Raw genomic sequence first — 18,822 nt, forward strand, 5'->3', positions numbered from 1 at the left:
ACCCTGATTCTCCCTAAATTACTCTTTTACAATCCAGTGCCTTCCAGGTGTGTTGTACTACAATTCACATCATATCCCAGTCAGTATCTCCCAGTCATTGACCATGCTGACTGGAGATGTGCTGGATAATTCTCCAGATGTGCTCCAGATGTCATCTAGCACATCTGGAGGGCACTAGGTTGGGGAAGGCTGCTCTAGAACACCAAACATATTTTAAGATTATTGATTATTGCCGTACCCTCTTTTACATCTGGTTACTCTAGTATAGCTCCTGCAGCTTTAACTGTTGTGATGAAGAAGGAATTTCATCAGGTGCTGCATGCATATAAATGACATCTGCTGAAATTCCCTTTTCTATACAACTGTTACAGATACAGGAGCCCTGTCCTCCTTTCAATATGGTCACCTGACTTAATTGTTCCTGTTCTTAATGCCATAGCAATTATGGGTACACTGTTTAATTGATTAATACGTTAGATTTTTAATTATCTCAAACAGTGCTTCCGATTAATCAGGCAGCAAATTTTAAAAAATCTAATATAAGTACTTACAAAAACTGCATCATCAGAAAAGATGCATTTCTCATGTGACAAAAGTTGATGCTAAGTTGATGCTTGCTAATAACACATGTGCATCATCTAAAAAGCACAGAAAGAACTTTTTTTAAAAAAAATCATATACAAATTGAATCAATAGCTTAATGAACAGTGCAGTTCCATGCATGAAGTAATTCCCACTGTGAGGTAGGGCTTATTTCCAAATAAGCATGCATAGAATTCTGCTCTATTAAAATCACACCCTCTATGGCAAGTGTATATAGGATTGCAGCCTATGATCTCTACACCTACTTCCCCCCCCCCCAACTTTGAGTCCAAGGTTTCTTTCTCCGTTTCCTTAGCGTGTCTAGTGCTGGGCACTTTCACGTCTGTGTGTTGTTTCGCTATTTCAGCTCATGTATCTTTTCATCGTTCTCCTTCCCCCTGCAGTTAATTTATATGTGTGTGTGTGTGCGCGCGCGCGCATGCGTGCACAAATACAATAGTATGGCAGCCTGAAACTGTGCAGTTACAGTAAAACAACACACTGTGCTTTCCCCTTAGATAAGCGAAGAGAAAGTATTACAATTAGTTTTTGGAGAAGTTTGTGCTCAATGTTGCCATGGCAGTGGGAAGCTGACATTGTTCTGTTCAGGAAACCTAGACATGCCTACTCAGGAGTAAGAACCATAGAGGGACTAAGTTCTGGGCACCTGCGTCAGTAGCCTTACTCACTTTCTCCATGGGGTGTTGGGTGCCCTCTCTCCCTCCCCCTTCACGGTTGAGCAGTTGAGCAGAGAACCATCCCGCCCTCTTCTTTTGTCATTGAGACCACCCTTAAACACACACACCCCCAACAAAAACCAGGCTGGTCCAATATAACGCAAGGACAGCAATACATGGGACAGAAGAGCGGCTTTATTGCACACGGAGGGGGGAAAACAGAATTTCCCCGCTCCAAAATAAGACAGAAAAGGGAGGCGAAGAGGTGAGATGAGCGCAGCACAGAGATGACATCATTTATTTATTTATTTATTTATTTATTTATTTATTTATCATGTGAGTACCGCGCTGCAAAAACACATACCAGACATGACAAGAGTGTGATAAATCGCTGGTGTGATGGAGCTCTATATCAACTAATATTTCTTTACTTGGGTGACAATCTTAATAGGAAAGTACTTGTTTTGACCATGTCTGTGTCTTACAAAGTATTACTTTGCAAATACGTGTCATTGTTTATATTGGAAGGGCAGTAACTCAGGGTAGAGCACTTGTTTTGTATAGAAAAGGGCCGAAGGTTCAATTGCTAGCTGGGGAAGCCTTTCGTCTGATATCCTGGTAAGCAGCTGCCAGTTAGTATAGACAATACTGAGTTAGATGGACCAATGGACAATACTGAGTTAGATGGACCTTATACCACTTGGTATAAGGCAATATCTACTTCTGACTGGTTGAAAAATCTTCAACTTACAACACATCATTATTAAACTACATTCGTAATGTAGAACTTGAAAGGTTTTCATTTCAGTCTTTCTACATTATTAGGCTATGTGGGGGTGGGCTGATCCTTCTGGTTTACTTCTACATATGCAAACTATTTTACTCTTTAGCACTCATATAATGGGATTACTTCAGCATCAGTGCTTTGTAGACAACAACTTCTGCAGCAACAGGATTCGCACCACTGATTTCACTGAGAAATTCTATCTTGAATGATTTATTACTTACTCCTTTTCCTTTGAAAAGCATCATTTGGCATGCAGACACCTGCTTACCGAAACACGAACGTTTTTAACGTTATGAATAGTACCTAAAATGTAGACTTATTGATGTCTCTCCACCAGTCTCTGCCCAGCTAAACCACCACCCCTTCTGAACTGGCTGGGTGCAAGTTGGCAGGGCTGGGAATGAGGTGGCTGATCCGTTTTGGCACTCTCCACTGCCCTGACTCCGGATTGGTCTGCTGCTAATTACTTACATTCATATATGTAGAATGAGCTAACATTCCATTTTTGTTGTACAAAGTTAATAACTGTAGTACTTAACATAAAAACTTAAATTTATCTGCTTGAGAATAATGGCTGGATCCAGCCCAAGTTAGTTGTACTTTGATCCCATTAAAACCAATAGGAAAAGTTAGATATTATTAACATAAATCCCACTGATTTCAATAGGGCCTAACTACAACTAAACTACAACCCAATATAGACTGAGTGTTATGAATGTGAGTAGATACACAGGCAGCGCAATCCTATGCTTGTTTACTTGGAAGTAAGTCTCCCCGTCTTGAATGGGACTTCCTTCCTAGTAAGTTTAGACAAATACATATATTTAAGCTATGCAAAAATTGGATACTTGTTTCTTACTTTCTCATCAAAGCTCTTAATTGCTTACCTGTAGGACATGATGTTTCAGCTGCTACGAGGGCTTGATTTTCTGCATTCACACAGAGTGGTCCACCGTGATCTGAAACCACAGAATATTCTAGTAACCAGCAGTGGGCAGATAAAATTAGCTGACTTCGGCCTTGCACGGATCTACAGTTTTCAAATGGCTCTTACCTCTGTGGTAAGTTTCAATGTGATTTAGCTCTCTTTGAATCTGATTTCTGGTTTTGCATATATGTTCTTCATCCTTGTTCTGGAGCAAAGAAATAAAGGGAAAAAAATAGCCAATACTATTTGAGAAGTTTTACACTTGGACTTTATCTGAAACAGTTCCAATAGCTGTTTTTATAACGATACTGTATTTATGCTTTTTATGTTTTTAAACTTTGTATATTTGTTTTAATGATTACTGTTTTCAACTTTTGTAAACCGCCCAGAGAGCTTCAGCTATGGGGCGGTATATAAATGCAATAAATAAATAAATAATAAAATAAATTACTAGGAGAGTGGAGAATTACTCCTAAAGATTACTGGATCAGATAGCACAGTCCTGTGCATGTTTACATAGAAGTAAGTCCCATTGTGTTCAGTGGCACTTTCTCCCAGGAAAATATGCATAGGATTTCAGCCTGAATGACAGAGCAAAGCTATGTGCAAAAGGTAGTCTTTGAGTATATTATCCTTTTAACATCTTTTCCTGTTTTGTAAAACTAGTTGCACCCCAACCAATGTATGTGACTACACATTACACTAGAGGTACAGTATAGTTACTGTGCATTAATTATCCATGGGTACATTTTCCCTTCACAGATTAATAACATCTAGACAATGCTGAGAAGAAGGCTTGCAACAATATTGAAAGTAAATGTAGCAGTTCTCTCTTTGCTCATCAAACAAGGGGTGAAAAGTATGCACAGAAGGAGGAAAGAAGTGATGGCACCATGGGCTTATTTACCCAACCACTTAAATCCAGATACAATCACTGGTTATGCTTTATTCAGTTGCCGTTTGTTTATGCAATCAAGGTGGATATATCTTCCAGGCTGAAGAAAGTGAATCAGACTAGGAAAAACTCGGGATAATCAAACTTTCTTTCTTCGGCCTTGTGGTGATCTTTGAGTGATCCTATTAGTCAAACATCCATTAAAAACTATATATGGGCTCCACTATGAGTCCCACTTACGCCTTCCCAGCTATCATTTGGGTTCTCCTCTGAGCATGATTAGAAGCAGCTCTTCCCTATCTCTGAACGTCTAACATGTAGGAGGGGCAAGAGAGCTCCAGTATAAGCAGGTAGAGAGAGTGACTATTGGAAGATGGGAACCTGGGAGCAGATTTGAAGCTTAAGGTTCCTAGTCATCTTCAAAGGCAGCCCTGCATAATGCACACTGCAGCAGTCAAGACTGGATATTACAGAAGAATAGATCGTTCTTTTTTAATAAACATTACAAAAGAATAGATCAATATGGCATGGTCTTCTCATTATAGAAGGGGCCCTACATGTTAGATGCAAATGTTAAGTGTTATTCCTTGCTACAGCTACAAACTGATTCTTAAAAAGCCAGGCCTCATCCAGGAATATGTGCATGTGAGAGTAATGTTATGGAATATCATTATGCTGACACTAGTCCAAACCTTATAAGGACCCCTGTCTGCCATGTGGATCCTATAGTTTGGTTGCAAATTAACACAGATAGTGGCTATTATTGAAAACTTCCAAACAAGGAGCCTTCAGAGTCTCCCTAAATAACTTGTTTCTGTGCTGAACTTCACTTAATGTTTATCTCCCTAGACTTTAAAATAATTGGTTCTCGTCCTCACCATGGCAGAGAGGGTGAGCAATTTGTGAGTCACTTAGGAGTAATTCCTATACTGGGTAGGTTGAGTACCTCATGTACTAGTGATTGTGGACACAATGAAGTTATATTTAAAAAGTCACTTGTCAGGGCTGTCATGAACTGTTGCATGTGAACTCCATGTCATTTCCTACAGTAGGGTAGTAGTTTACAGCCAGATAAACTCAGATAATTTCTGTTTTGAAGTATCAGTTCATTCCCAAGATACATCCTCATTCTCTGATCACAAAAGAACTCTTCTAATGAGAGTCAGAAAAGTAAGGCAACATAAAAAAATACCAATCCAGCCGTAGTTGACTGATATCTTCAAAGCATTTTATCTCTGATAGTTAATTCCCAAATAGTAAAGAACTCTTTTGATAGGTAAACCTTTTCAGCAGATTTGTTGTCATTTGCAGTGCCTTGATACTTCCTTTGATGAATGAATGAATTCCTCAAAATAAATTAACACGTGTTTATGCAGAGAATACTAATTCCCGAGCTAGGAAATCCAAGAATTGATAGTCCTGTGTTGAACCTCAGGACTCATTCTGAGATGTGGAAAAAATGGAGCAAGTTTTCAGTATTGTATGGAGTTTATTTAGAAGATTTGGATCTCGCATTTTGGCTGCAAGAGCTCCCAAGATGCCTTACAATTTAGCTATACAACGTGCACAATACATTATAATGAAATCACTATGAGTGCATATATAAAAAAGAACTAAGAGTTAAGAATAAACAAACCCAGAACAACATTAAGCCCATTTGTAGTAGCAGGATGCAAAGGAAAAAAATTCCAGAGCTGGCCAATAAGAATGTCTTAACCATTCACCTAAATCAAAGGCTAAAAGAGAGGGAACTAAAGAGCTGCTACTGAGAAGGCCCTGACTCGTGTCTCATATGTCTGAAGACCAAGGAACACAGAGCAATGCCTCTGATGATGATTGTAAAAAAGTGGGCAGACTCATGTGGAAGAAGACTCCTGCACTTTAAATTGTGCCTTGAAACTAATTGGAAGCCAGTGTGCAACTTGTTTCTCTTGCTGCTACTATTTTGTGCTGCCTTTATTGTTGTTCTTACGTTTTTACTATTTTAGCTGTTCTGGGTGGCTTTTACCTGAAGAGTGGGACATATATAAAAGTGGACACTAGATTCTACATTGCAGGCTAAATTCCAGCTTTTCAAAAAGATTCACTAGGCTCATTATGAGAATGGGGATTGTATGAAATTTAATAGGGATAAATGCCAAGTTCTACATTTAGGGAATAGAAACCAAATGCACAGTTACAAGATGGGGGACACTTGGCTCAGCAATACTACAAACGAGAAAGATCTTGGAATTGTTGTAGATCACAAGCTGAATATGAGCCAACAGTGTGATATGGCTGCAAGAAAGGCAAATGCTATTTTGGGCTGCATTAATAGAAGTATAGCTTCCAAATCACGTGAGGTACTGGTTCCTCTCTACTCGGCCCTGGTTAGGCCTCATCTAGAGTATTGCGTCCAGTTCTGGGCTCCACAATTCAAGAAGGACGCAGACAAGCTGGAGCGTGTTCAGAAGAGGGCAACCAGGATGATCAGAGGTCTAGAAACAAAGCCCTATGAAGAGAGACTGAAAGAACTGGGCATGTTTAGCCTGGAGAAGAGAAGATTGAGGGGAGACATGATAGCAGTCTTCAAATACTTAAAAGGTTGTCACACAGAGGAGGGCCAGGATCTCTTCTCGATCCTCCCAGAGTGCAGGACACGGAATAACGGGCTCAAGTTAAAGGAAGCCAGATTCCGGCTGGACATCAGGAAAAACTTCCTGACTGTTAGAGCAGTGCGACAATGGAATCAGCTACCTAGGGAGGTTGTGGGCTCTCCCACACTAGAGGCATTCAAGAGGCAGCTGGACAACCATCTGTCAGGGATGCTTTAGGGTGGATTCCTGCATTGAGCAGGGGGTTGGACTCGATGGCCTTGTAGGCCCCTTCCAACTCTGCTATTCTATGATTCTATGATTCTATTATGATAATAAAATAGGCTTCCTCATACTCAAAATATTCTTTGTTGCTAGATGGTTGTCTTCAAAAAGAAAAACATATTTTGCATTTCACAAAGCAAAGTAAATATCTGTCATTCTCATCAAGACAGCTATAGTATGAAGTAAATACTTTATTTTATTTATTAAACAACTTATAAACATATTACTTTAGGCATTGCACAAAACTTAATAATAACACAAAAATGTAATACAGTCCTAATAAAATCACCAATATAAAAGTAATAAAATAAGAAGACCATCACATATTAAACTAAAAGTCACATAGCTGGGGATAAAATAAAATAAATCTTAAACATTAAGGGCAGAAGCCAAGGGTAGGGTGACCATATGGAAAGGAGGACAGGCCCTCTGTATCTTTTAACAGTTGTATAGAAAAGGGAATTTCAGCAGGTGTCATTTGTATGCATGCAGCACTTGGTGAAATTCCCTCTTCGTCACAACAGTTAAAGCTGCAGGAGCCCTGCCCTCTTTTATATCTGGTCACTCTAGTATAGCTCCTGCAGCTTTAACTGTTGTGATGAAGAAGGAATTTCACCAGGTGCTGCATGCATACAAATGACACCTGCTGAGATTCCCTTTTCTATACAACTGTTAAAGAAACAGGAGCACTGTCCTCCTTTTCATATGGTCACCCTATCCTATGCACGTTTAGACAGAAAAATGTTCTATGGCTCCCAGCATCTCCCAGCCAGCAGGGTTGCCTGGGGCATGCTGGGAGTTGTAGGACTATTTTCTGTCTAAAAGTGTGTCGGATTGCACCCAAAACACTTGAAAAGCCTGAGCAAATTGGCTTGCATACCTGTACCCAATTACCTGGGAATAAGCCTCACTGAACTCACTAAGACCATGAGATTGAATTAAGGAGGTTCCTTTTTTCCATAGAAAATAGTATAAATGCTGTCAGGTTTTTTGTTTGTTTGTTTAATATTCAGCTTTAAGCAAAAAAAAAAAAAAATAGCAACTGAAAGCTGTTGAGCTGAAATTTGTTTTGCTGTTGTTGTAAACAGTTTGGTCACATTTTAAGGTAGAGATCCAAAGGAACCAATTAGTTTTGGAAATGTGTTTGTAGGAATTTTGAAGGCAGCCTAATTATTAAACTGTTCCTGTGCCATCTTAATGAAATGTCAAGCTCTCATTCCTGCAGAAATTACCTGGAAAATCTAATGACATGACATGCTGAATTTTCAGAAACCGAAGGAACCTCAACATATTTTTTATATATATATATATATATATATATATATATATATATATATATATATATTTGTATGCTGATTTCATAAACTATCAAGCCCCCCCGATGCAACATTTTCCACACTACATTAGAAATCTGAATAGAAAAATATGATAGATCAGCTTGCTCATGCCACCATTAAATGCACAGTGCATAATGTCAATGCAGAACACTGGAACTCACATAACTTGAGTATTCAGGTTTACTGTAGCTATTTGATCCATTATAAGTGACAATATAACCAGCCTTCAGCAAGGTTTGGGATTGGGCCTAATCCTTGAAAAGATGGGGAAATTGAATGTAATGACTGTCATAAACACTTATATATAGACTTTGCAAAACAAGAAGCATCTTAAACAATGATCTGACAACATTGTAAAAATGTATGCATTGGAATTCACCTACTATGCATTGGAATTCACCTTCATTAAATGTATGCTTTATTGCAAAAAGGCCATACGCCATAAAGGTATACATGTGTAAATGGACAGTGGCTGCACAGATTGATAAAATCAGTGATATAATCAGTCCATATGTCAGTTGCAGGTCTATTCATGTATGTCCTTCCTTTCCTGAAGATATACTGTTTCTTATATTTGTACAGCACTCCTATGGGTTAATAAATACACAATTTCAAAACTTCAGTGCCACAAAAGCATGGATAGCTTTAAACAATATGTTACCTTACAAGATATCTTTACGTTATGACATTTAAACAGCAGAAATTTTAAATAAGCAGAGGCCCATCCATCGTATCAGTTCTTGTGGGAAAATATGCTTCAGTGACTTACTGGCGCTGGCTGTGGAATGTGGCATTTAAAAGTACCTTTTTACAGTGGGAAAGAATTTGGTCGAGAATAAACAGTCTGACCTTGTTAAATGGACCAAAGTCTGTACAGATCCTAGTTCCAGAAAGCTAGTTTCTACTAGACTGTGAAAGAAAGCTCAGTTTGTAATTAATGCCATTAGGATTTGGGCTGCTGCTGCTGCAGAGAATCCTGTATGTAATATTTAAAGCTAAACATTTCCCTTTAAAGCGATAGAGTTATAAGATCACAACTTGTATTATTGTCATGATGAAATCATATCTCACAATTTGGACTAAATTATTTTCTTTCAAAAAACATTTATAATGCTGACAAACTTCGGGAATGTTAAGTGAACATGAATTCATCTCATGGGCCCTATTGATTTATTATATATACTAATAGCGATCTCAATTTTCCAAGTGCCAATCGTTATATAACCAAAATGGAACCTCCGTACACAAAAGAGAGGTGGTATCTGCAGGATACCCCAAACTTTACAGAAGTACAAAACACCTTTAGGGGGGAGAAATAGTGGTAATGGGGAAATTTCATAAACAGCCCAATGAGGACTGAGCATGCTCAGTGGACAAAGAATACTGACTCACCTTTGGGAGAAAAATCAGGAAATCAGTGTGGTAGGAAGAATGGAATGGGGTATCACAGAGAGGGGCATGGAAAAGTGATCAGGAGCACTCCACACCACAACATTTTGTTGGAGGGTTCCCCTTTTTTATTCTTATTTCCTTTGGGAGTTTCTTTCTTCCTACTACTTTTTCTGAGGGCTCAGAACAGGTTTCGGTAATTTAGGGCACAATCCTATCTGGATGCCTGTTATCCGCCAAACTCATAGAATCATAGAATAGTAGAGTTGGAAGGGTCCTAAAAGGCCATCGAGTCCAACTCCCTGCTCAATGCAGGAATCCATCCTAAAGCATACCTGACAGATGGCTATCCAGCTGCCTCTTGAATGCCTCTAGTGTGGGAGAGCCCACAACGTCCCTAGGTAACTGGTTCCATTGTCATACTGCTCTAACAGGAAGTTTTTCCTGATGTTCAGCCGGAATCTGATTTCCTGTAACATTAGTCCAGGTCCTGCACTCCAGGATGATCGAGAAGAGATCCTGGCCCTCCTCTGTGTGACAACCTTTTAATTATTTGAAGAGTGCTATAGCTTTGAAGTATTAAGTGCTATAACTTTTAAGTATTTGAAGAGGCTGATGGCATCCTATATGCAGGGAGGGAGGATCATGGAGGTGAAAATCGCTTTCAGCGCTCCTCCCACCCTGCATTTTCATTAGAAGGGTGATTTTGCACGACTGGCTGGGACTCTGAGGAGTGGGAAGGAAGGAGGCTGGCATGGCTGGAGGATTCTTTGTAAGCTGGCCACCCAGGTCTCTTCCTCCTCCCTGCAGGCAGAACCACTCCATTTGCCTCCTCTCCAAGGTCCCGTTTCGGAGCTCCTAGAGGCATCTGGTGCAATTCTGTCCACACCAGCTGCAAAGGGGAGGGGGCGGGGAGCTCGGAATCCGAAGTATCCTATGGGCCTCCCAGATACTTTCTAGGGATCATAGGATTGCTCTCCCCATACCAAAAGTAATCTCTTTAAAATATAACCCACGAATCTTCAATAGACACCTTGTCCACCCCACAACTAAATCTCATATATCTATATATTTTTTGATTTTTATTTAAGCAGATTTCTATCCTATCCTTCTGTTGTAGTCACAATACACTGAAAGCCATCCCAAATGGTAAGGTCTTACATTTCCAAAGACCAACGGTTTGTGTGTTGCCTTTAGTTTCAGATGTACTTTTATTTTCTAAAGAAGGTAGCTAGGCTGAAATTGGCTGCCTCCTTTGGCAAAAGCACACTTTAGGAAGGACACATCCATGTTTGGCCATAAAAATACTCACATGGATCTCACAAAATCCAGATCCAATTTGTTATACAACACTATCAACACAACTCTGAGACATCCCAAGTCTCCTCAGCTAAAGCATACAGAGTTGAAAAGAGTTACAATGCAAGAATCACCAGAAAATAATTTGTTGTTTCAGTCAATTATTCTTTTAAAGTAAAAAATCTGAATACTGAAACACTGATTTTTTTTAAAAAAAATAACAACATACTATCATTATTAGAAGCTATATTCCCCCATTCTTATTTTTTTAATTCAAATTCATCAAGAAAGCAAACTGTGGTGCATTGAAGTAAGATTGTTTCAGGTAGGTACAAGTAAAAGGTTAGTGTAGAGTTTACTTTACCTTTGGCCAAGTTTAAATAAAGCCTACTTTTAAAAAATAATAATCCAGAAACAGAAGTGAGGAATACCTCTTTTGAATCTATGCATTGTTTCCAGAGTCTTTTTCTAACCAGTGTAAACTTTAGTTGAACTTTGCTTGAGCTTCCTGAATTCTCTTTATAACACCAACAATACATTTGCCATGCAAAGATTGCCACACTTTGCCAAAACCAAAGTGTCCTTTCAATGAACAGATTGTATATTTACAATTAATCATAATGCAGTAACTTTGACCTGAAAACTACAAACACGGTGTGGAACACTGTACTCCTGTTTCTGTGCTTGGAGTTCCCTACCTCCCAAAATGTGATCAGGGATGTCAGAAGACAGTATCGATCTCCTCTTTGAGAGGATGGATGTTACTAGACTGGACCTGGACACCGCTTAATTTCTTCCCATTTAACGTACAGTGTTCTTGCAGTAAAGAAGCACTGCATTCAAATCCCAGCTATGGGTTACCAGAATGTTTACAAACACACACACACCAGTGGCCTTATATGTTCCTGATTAAGCTAATCAGAATGTAGAATCCTCTTTCCATGTAAGGTATCACGGCTGGATTGGGATGTATGGAAGTAATTTCTATTGAAATCAGTAGGGTTTACAGCTTTCCCTAAGATGGTGCCTCCAGAAGTGTTGGACTACAACTGCCATCATCATCATTGCGGGAATTATCAGGATCAGGCCTGTTCTACCTAGTGTGGGGGAAGGGGGTTCAGGGGCTAAATTGTGCTCGGATTCTGAAGAAGAAGGAGAAGCAGGACCAGACATATACCAGCCAAGACAGGAAGCAAGGGAGGAGATTCTCCAGGATTCAAGGATGAGCTTATTGGACAAGATGCTGAAGGCTCAGAGCCCATTCTTCCTCCCTGGTAACTCAGCTGCTGTTGAGGGGGAGGGAACATCAGAATTGACAGACCCACAGGGTCAAGCAGGTGGGAGTTGAGAGTAGGTGGGAGATGGTCCTTTAGGGTAGGCACTTGCCAGAGGCTTCTCTTCAAAGACCCTCCTTGAAGTAGAGTCTGTTGGCACTGCAGGGAAACTGTCCATTTCAGTTGAAAGGCATGCTCTCGTGTTTCCGTGAGTTGGGGGAAAGAATGGTTTCTGAGCCTTCAGCATCCTGTCCGATAAGCTCCTGGGAAGATTCATGTTGACTCTTGAAGAGTCTTGGAGAATCTCCTCCTTGCTTCCTGTCTTGGCTGACATACTTTTGGTCCTGATTCTCCTTCTTCAGACTCCAAGCCCAATTCAGCCCCCCAAAACTCCAAAAACCCTTCCTCCACACTAGAGAGAACAGGCCTGATCCCGATAGGAATCAGATTGAGGAAGGCTGCTGTAAGTACTCCAGTGCTCATGCATAGCTTTGTAAGCACAAAGTATATTTCCCTTTCATCTCAGAAGGGAAGAGGAAGTGAAATATTCTTAAAAGTGAAACCTTAATAATTACTGGCATGAGAGGAGGAAGAATAAAGTATTGATTAGTTGCAACAGCCTTAAATTTAAATGTTCTATTTCCTTGGAAGTCTCTTGGACCTTGTCCCCTTAATTTAGGTATGGGGTAGTTGTTTTAATTATCAATCTCTTGATTGGTCATAAGGCACTCAGTTTTCTTTTTATATCCCTGATGCTTGGTTTGCTGCATAGCTGAAATTCTTTCCCAGTGAATATGTGAAATATTATAGCCCGGATTAGCAATTAACGTCACAAATGACTTACCTTTGTTCTAGGCTTTTACCAAAGGTGGGTGTCCATCAAGGAACCTTTCCATCTCAATTAAATATTTTTCAAGCCAACCACAGACATTACTTAAAGACAAGTGGGAACCCATGGGAAAAAGTGCTTTTGTTTGCCTCTTTTTTTCTGTTTGCATCCCACCCTCTTTCCTTATGTATGTGTCTGAGAGAAGTGGGAGAGAAATATGGGGTCATCCTAGATTTTTAAAACATTGCATTTGTAATTCAGGAACTTCTGATGTATCTAAAACATGTGAATTTACATAGGCTGGCACAGACTTCTCTTTATTATATAGCCTATTGTTTCATGATACACTCTTCCCTGTCTTTAAACATATATTCCATGTCCAGCTGGAATTTTTGAACTGACTCTGTGAGATGAAAAATAGAGTGCACTGTTATATTGATGACTATTATCTTGGGCATGATGTCCAAAATTGGCCCCAGAGTTGGACCATTGGTTTATCTCGCCCAGTATAGTTTACTTTGACTGTCAGAGGCTCCCCAGGCTCTCTGAAGGTATTCCTCATCGCTGTATGAACCATTGGCTATTTGTCAGTGTAATAAACTGAGCTGTGGTTCAGTGTGTAACCCATCTTTTTCTCACAAGATCTACAACAGTTGTAAACAGTTATAGCATAGTCCTATACATGTCTACTCAGAAAAACATCTCATTAAAATCAGTAGGGCTTAATCCCAGTTAAATCGGCATAGGATAGCAGTCTCAGTTGTATTTTTTCAGACCAACTATCACTTTCAGCCCTCTCCAACAGTACTTTTCACTTCCCCGCTCCACCCCACCACATTTATTGATGATGAGCAGAATGCTCACTTTACTTGCATTCCTCTCGGTCTTTAAGGCTAGATCATTTCCTTCATTTTTGCTTATTATATTGATGTGCAGCTTTCTCTCTTGAAAGCCATGATTTTGCTGCATTCCCCTAAGCCCCCTCCCCTTTGTCATCAAGTTCTGCTCTTTCCCTTGGTCCATTTTGGTACCCAACCCATTCTCATCAAGGGAATAGTTCTCCTGTGTTTTAACTTAATTTCAGTTTAATGGAGAAGAATTTAGCCCTGTTGATTTTCCTGGACCTCTCAGCAGTTTTTAGTTCAGTTGACCATGGTATCCTTCTGGACCATCTGATTGAATTAGGGGCTGGAGTCACTGCTTTACAATGCTTCCATTCTTTCTTGTCTTGGTTGTCAAGAAGGTAGTGCTGGGCGACTGCTGCTCAATCCCATAGGAGTTGTCTGTAGGGTACCATAAAACGTAATCTCATCTGCCACGCTCTCTAACATCTACATGACTCTTCTATGGATGTCGTTCATAGGTTTAAATCAATGTGTCATTAAAAGTATATATTACATCCAACTCTATCCCTTTTATCAGTACTGGCTGCTTGGCAGCAGTGGTGGATTGGATGAGGGTGAACAACCTGAAGATCCATCTAGACAAGAGATAAATGACAATAGAAGATAATTCAGTAGATTAGAGAACTGAAGGTCCATGTGTTTTGGATGGGGTTGCATTCCTCTTAAAGAATGAGGTACACAGCTTAGGTGTGCTCCTAGACCATGTTCTCCTCCTGGAGATTCAGGTAGCATCCATGCTGTATATGTCAAGTACAGCCGCTCTCGGAGTAGGGTGACTTAGCCACTCCTATACACGCCTTCTTATATTTTCCAGCCTGGAGGATATCAGCAACATGACACTGCTTGTGGTGGTTGCTTGAAGGTTTAGAGTGAGTGGCTACCTTTAAAGACTGGCCAGAAACTGCAGTAGGCTCAGAATTCGGCAATCCAGTTTCTGGCAGGAACAACAGACTTTTATTATAATAGTGCCAGTTTCTTTTCTTTTTTAATGCAAAAATTATTGTATTAATATATTATTCCTGTTGCTTGTCTGTTTTATAAATGGCTAGTGTTAAAGCTTTGTGTTGGGATATACATTACAAACATAACTTGATTAAAAATTAATAATAATCACAGTCATGTGTTGTACTCCTTATCTATTCAAGTAATAAATAGGTGGACCAATAGATCCTTCTTTTTGAAAGGGAAAGGGGGTTAATGGCATTTCAGATAAATGTGGGTAGAAAGAATCACATTTATGAATCACATGAACAGAATAGTGTCCACCAAAACTTTGTCGATATTCCATGGCATTATTGGTGTGGAATTTGGAAAGGATGGCTGCTGCTGCTGCTGTGTTTAGATGAGGTGTGGGATTGTCATGCTAACTGGTTTACATTTCAACCATGGCTTGCTTGCAAGTGAAGTGAATCAAGAGCAAGTCTGTTTTGTTTTCAAGTCTGAAAGGATGGCTGTATGCGTCAGTGGATTAGCCAGTTGATTAAGATGAGGAAGTATATGTTGTAATTGCATGTTGATGAAAAGAATTTTAATCTTCCATTGCTATTATATTTGGAGCATGGAAAAAGCAGAGGGACAATCTATTTAAAATACCAGACTAATTAATACATTCAGGAGAATGCCACAGACATAGTTATAAGCCCTGGAATTTCCTCCACTGTTCAGCTCTGCTTGCAACCATGCATAATGGTAATCTTGGTACCTTCCATATCCCCAAAGAGCAAGCAGATGGAAGTGGAGAGAAAGAGGGGACACGGGGTGGTGGTGGTGGGGGAGAACTGTCGCTCTCTTTGGTCCTTTGCTGCTGGTACTTTTACTGTGGCTTTTCATGTGAGGACTTCCATAATTAAAGGGGGGAAAGTAAATTAATTACATGAATATTAAAAGGTTACTCATCCGTTTTAACGTTTGGTCACTAGTTGGCTAATGAAAAGGAACTCGGGACTGGAGGCCTGCCATGCTGATTCTCTTCTTTCTTTAGTGGGGCACATGCTGAAGCAATGATTGTGCGTGAAAGATTCTGGAAACAATGAGTCTGCGCACAGCTCATCCAGACGGAGCATGCTTTGCTAAATTACACCAATAGCAGGGTGGCCTACAGGCAAACAAAATAGTTAAACAATGCATAATAAAAGTTTTTATTTGGTATTTCCTGTGAGGCTGTGCCAATTGCCAAGGAGTGTTCCCTATTCCCCCACACACACACACTCCACTTTGGTTGTATTAATTGTTGACCACAGCTGGCAAAGAACCAAAGTAGCAGGGACACAGATAAGGGAAAGGGGGAGAAAGAAGGGGAATGGCATCTGGACACTGAAGAGAGAGAGGGAGAGAAAAGCACAAAAATTACAGCATATATCTGGAATTTTCCAGCTAACGATGTGCGGATGTGGTAGTGCTAGAGAAAAAGAGCCAAACTGAGCCTGCTTTGTTCAGTAAGAGAGAGGCCCCCTGTAACATTCCTTTTAGCTGTGTATATTTTGGCTTCAGTTGTGCAGTGTTTTAACTATATGCTGTGTAAGGAGCAGATCAGTTGTTAGTTGCATGTATATATTGATTTTGTTGCAATAAATAAAACACTGTCTATGGAACATGAAAAATTCTGTAAAGTGACCCTGGAAGCTGTTTTATAGTTCCATAATATTAAAGAGCCGGTGGGGAATGCGAAAAAAAAATGCAAGACTTCACAGCAACAGCTGCCTTTAGGGGACACATGGATGCAATGAATGCTGCCCTTTTAAAACTCATCAATGAAGCGAAAGAATTTAGAGCTAGCTGATGTAATGAAAAAGCCTGTGACTTAATATGGTTGCTTGGGGTAAAAATAGGAAGTGCCATAACTGAGGAGCTTTGATATAAACTTTCTGTTCTGTCTATCATTCTTAACAGTTAAGCAATTGACTCTTTGCTAAACGGAAGTTTTACAGTATGCTAAGTGATTACACTGTCCTGCTTACACTCACACGATAACACACACACACACACGGGTTCAAATTATTTGCTATTGTTGAAGGAGAAACTCTTTAATAAAAGATCACAAAATGAATTTGAAACATGCGGTTAAAGTACAAAACAAGAGACGTAGAAGGAACAGAAAGCCAGTATGGTGTAGTGGCTAAATGTTGGACTGAGAGTCGGGAGATCTGGGTTCTAGTCCCCACTTGGCCATGGAAACCCACTGAGTGACTTTTGGCCTGTCACAGACTCTCAGCCCAACCCACCTCACATGGTTGTTGTTGTGAGGATAAAATGGAGAGGAGGAGGAGGAGTTATGCCTTGGATTCCTTGGAGGAAAAAAGGCGGGATATAAATGCAATAATACATAATAATAACACAATACAACAGAAATCAAAAGTTAATCTGGATCAGAGTATCACGTAAAATGTATAGAAGTAAAGACTTCACTGATCCATGCCTCAGATTACATGTTAAAGTTACCAGCTTCAGTACTATCCAGCCTTCAGCAGTAAAGCAGTGGTCCAAAGAACTACTTGGGTATCCCAGTAATTTTTTAAAAAAACTTCTCCCCTTTAAACAGCAAATTCTCATGCCACATCACAAATTGCTTTTGTAAGTTCTCTAAGTTTCAATCAGTTTGCTGTGATGTGGCATGGGTGAGTGTTATTTGATAAATAGTCCCCCCAAAAATAGTTCAAAACTCCTTGAGTGCATAGAACTAGTTATGCCATTCTCTCAAGGATTCTGGCCTATTACTTTTCTACTTACATAGTTGTCTTAAAAGACTAGCAGTGCAATGCATGTTTCTTCAGAAGTATTTCCCACTGTGTTCATTGGGGTTTACTCCCAGGGTAAATCTATATTAGGATTGAATTTGCATAGGATTGAGCCAACCTCCTCTGGTCTGTGGCAGCCAGTTCAAACATATTGAATCATTATCCAAAAAACTCTCACAAGGAAGGAAGGAGAAGGAAGCCAAGTTGTGATCAGATTACTTTTATATCATATGTAACTAGAATAAAGATAATAAACACCTCAGATCCCCCTAAACCAGCCTTCCCTAAACTGGTGCCCTCCAGATGTCTCGCTGACTGGGGAGGTTATGGGAGTTGTAGTCTGAACACATCTGCAGGGGAAACACTGACCTAAACCATTGTTGGTTATGAACTTGTGAGGAAAGAAAAGAAGCAAAGCAAGTCTTGGATGGGAAAGTAGGCTTTGTGGTGGTGAAAAACACTACTGTAAGGCCTCATCTACACCAAGCAGGATATTCCACTATGAAAGCGGCATCTAAAAGGCAGGAGCCACACTACTGCTTTAAAGCGGTATTGAAGTGCACTGACAACTGTTGGGGCCCATTGACGCATACCATATACCTTTCATACCACTTTCATAGTGTTATATCCTGCTTGGTGTAGATGTGTCATAAATCTAGTTTCACAGGCTCAAAGTTTCAGAAGGTGCTGCCTGAATTGTGGGAAGGGAAGAGCTGTATATCAGTGGTAGAGCACCTGCTTTGCATGCAGAAGGTCCCAGGTTGAATCACTGCGATCTCCAAGTAGGACTGGGCAAGATTCCTGTTTGAAACCCTGGAAAGCCACTGCTAGTCACCATAGACAATATTGGGCTAATTGGACCAGCAGTCTATCTTGGTATAACATAAAGAAGCTTCCTATGTTCAAATGGAGGAGTGGTCTTGCAAATGCTTGGCTGCAAAGCCTGCCTTTCTATTTCTATTTATCTAGCTAGCTATCTCTATCATATGTCTATGCCACCCTTAAGTAAAAAAATATTGGGGGCGGGGGGCTAACAAAAAGGTGGATTACCACAGGAAGAAGATCAGAGAGAGAAGATCAGAGACCGCCCAGAGAGCTTCGGCTGTGGGGCGGTATATAAATGTAATTAATTAATTAAGTAATTAATTAAATTAAGCACTGCCACACAGGAAGTGTGTGGTAGGAGTCAGGGGAAGAGTAGGAACTTTTTCCTGCCCCCCAGTATCTTTAATAGTATGACAGACAGGCATTTAGCAAGTGGAGCTCTAGCTGCCATAAAGCTTAAATGATGGGGAAATTTGTATATGCTAAATGTTTGCTTGGTAGGC

The 18,822-nt window shown here is 40.0% G+C and overlaps 1 protein-coding gene across 2 annotated transcripts in view; it reads left to right on the plus strand.

Annotated features, from left to right (window-relative positions):
* Positions 1-18,822, plus strand: part of CDK6 (cyclin dependent kinase 6) — a 112,553-nt gene that overhangs the window by 51,617 nt on the left and 42,114 nt on the right. For both annotated transcript variants that reach the window (XM_063126707.1, XM_063126717.1), the window contains exon 4: positions 2,940-3,107. In XM_063126707.1, the coding sequence (XP_062982777.1) occupies positions 2,940-3,107 (168 nt within the window). The remainder of the gene's footprint in view (positions 1-2,939; positions 3,108-18,822) is intronic.

Source organism: Elgaria multicarinata, chromosome 1, assembly GCF_023053635.1.
Source record: "Elgaria multicarinata webbii isolate HBS135686 ecotype San Diego chromosome 1, rElgMul1.1.pri, whole genome shotgun sequence".
NCBI lineage: Eukaryota > Metazoa > Chordata > Lepidosauria > Squamata > Anguidae > Elgaria > Elgaria multicarinata.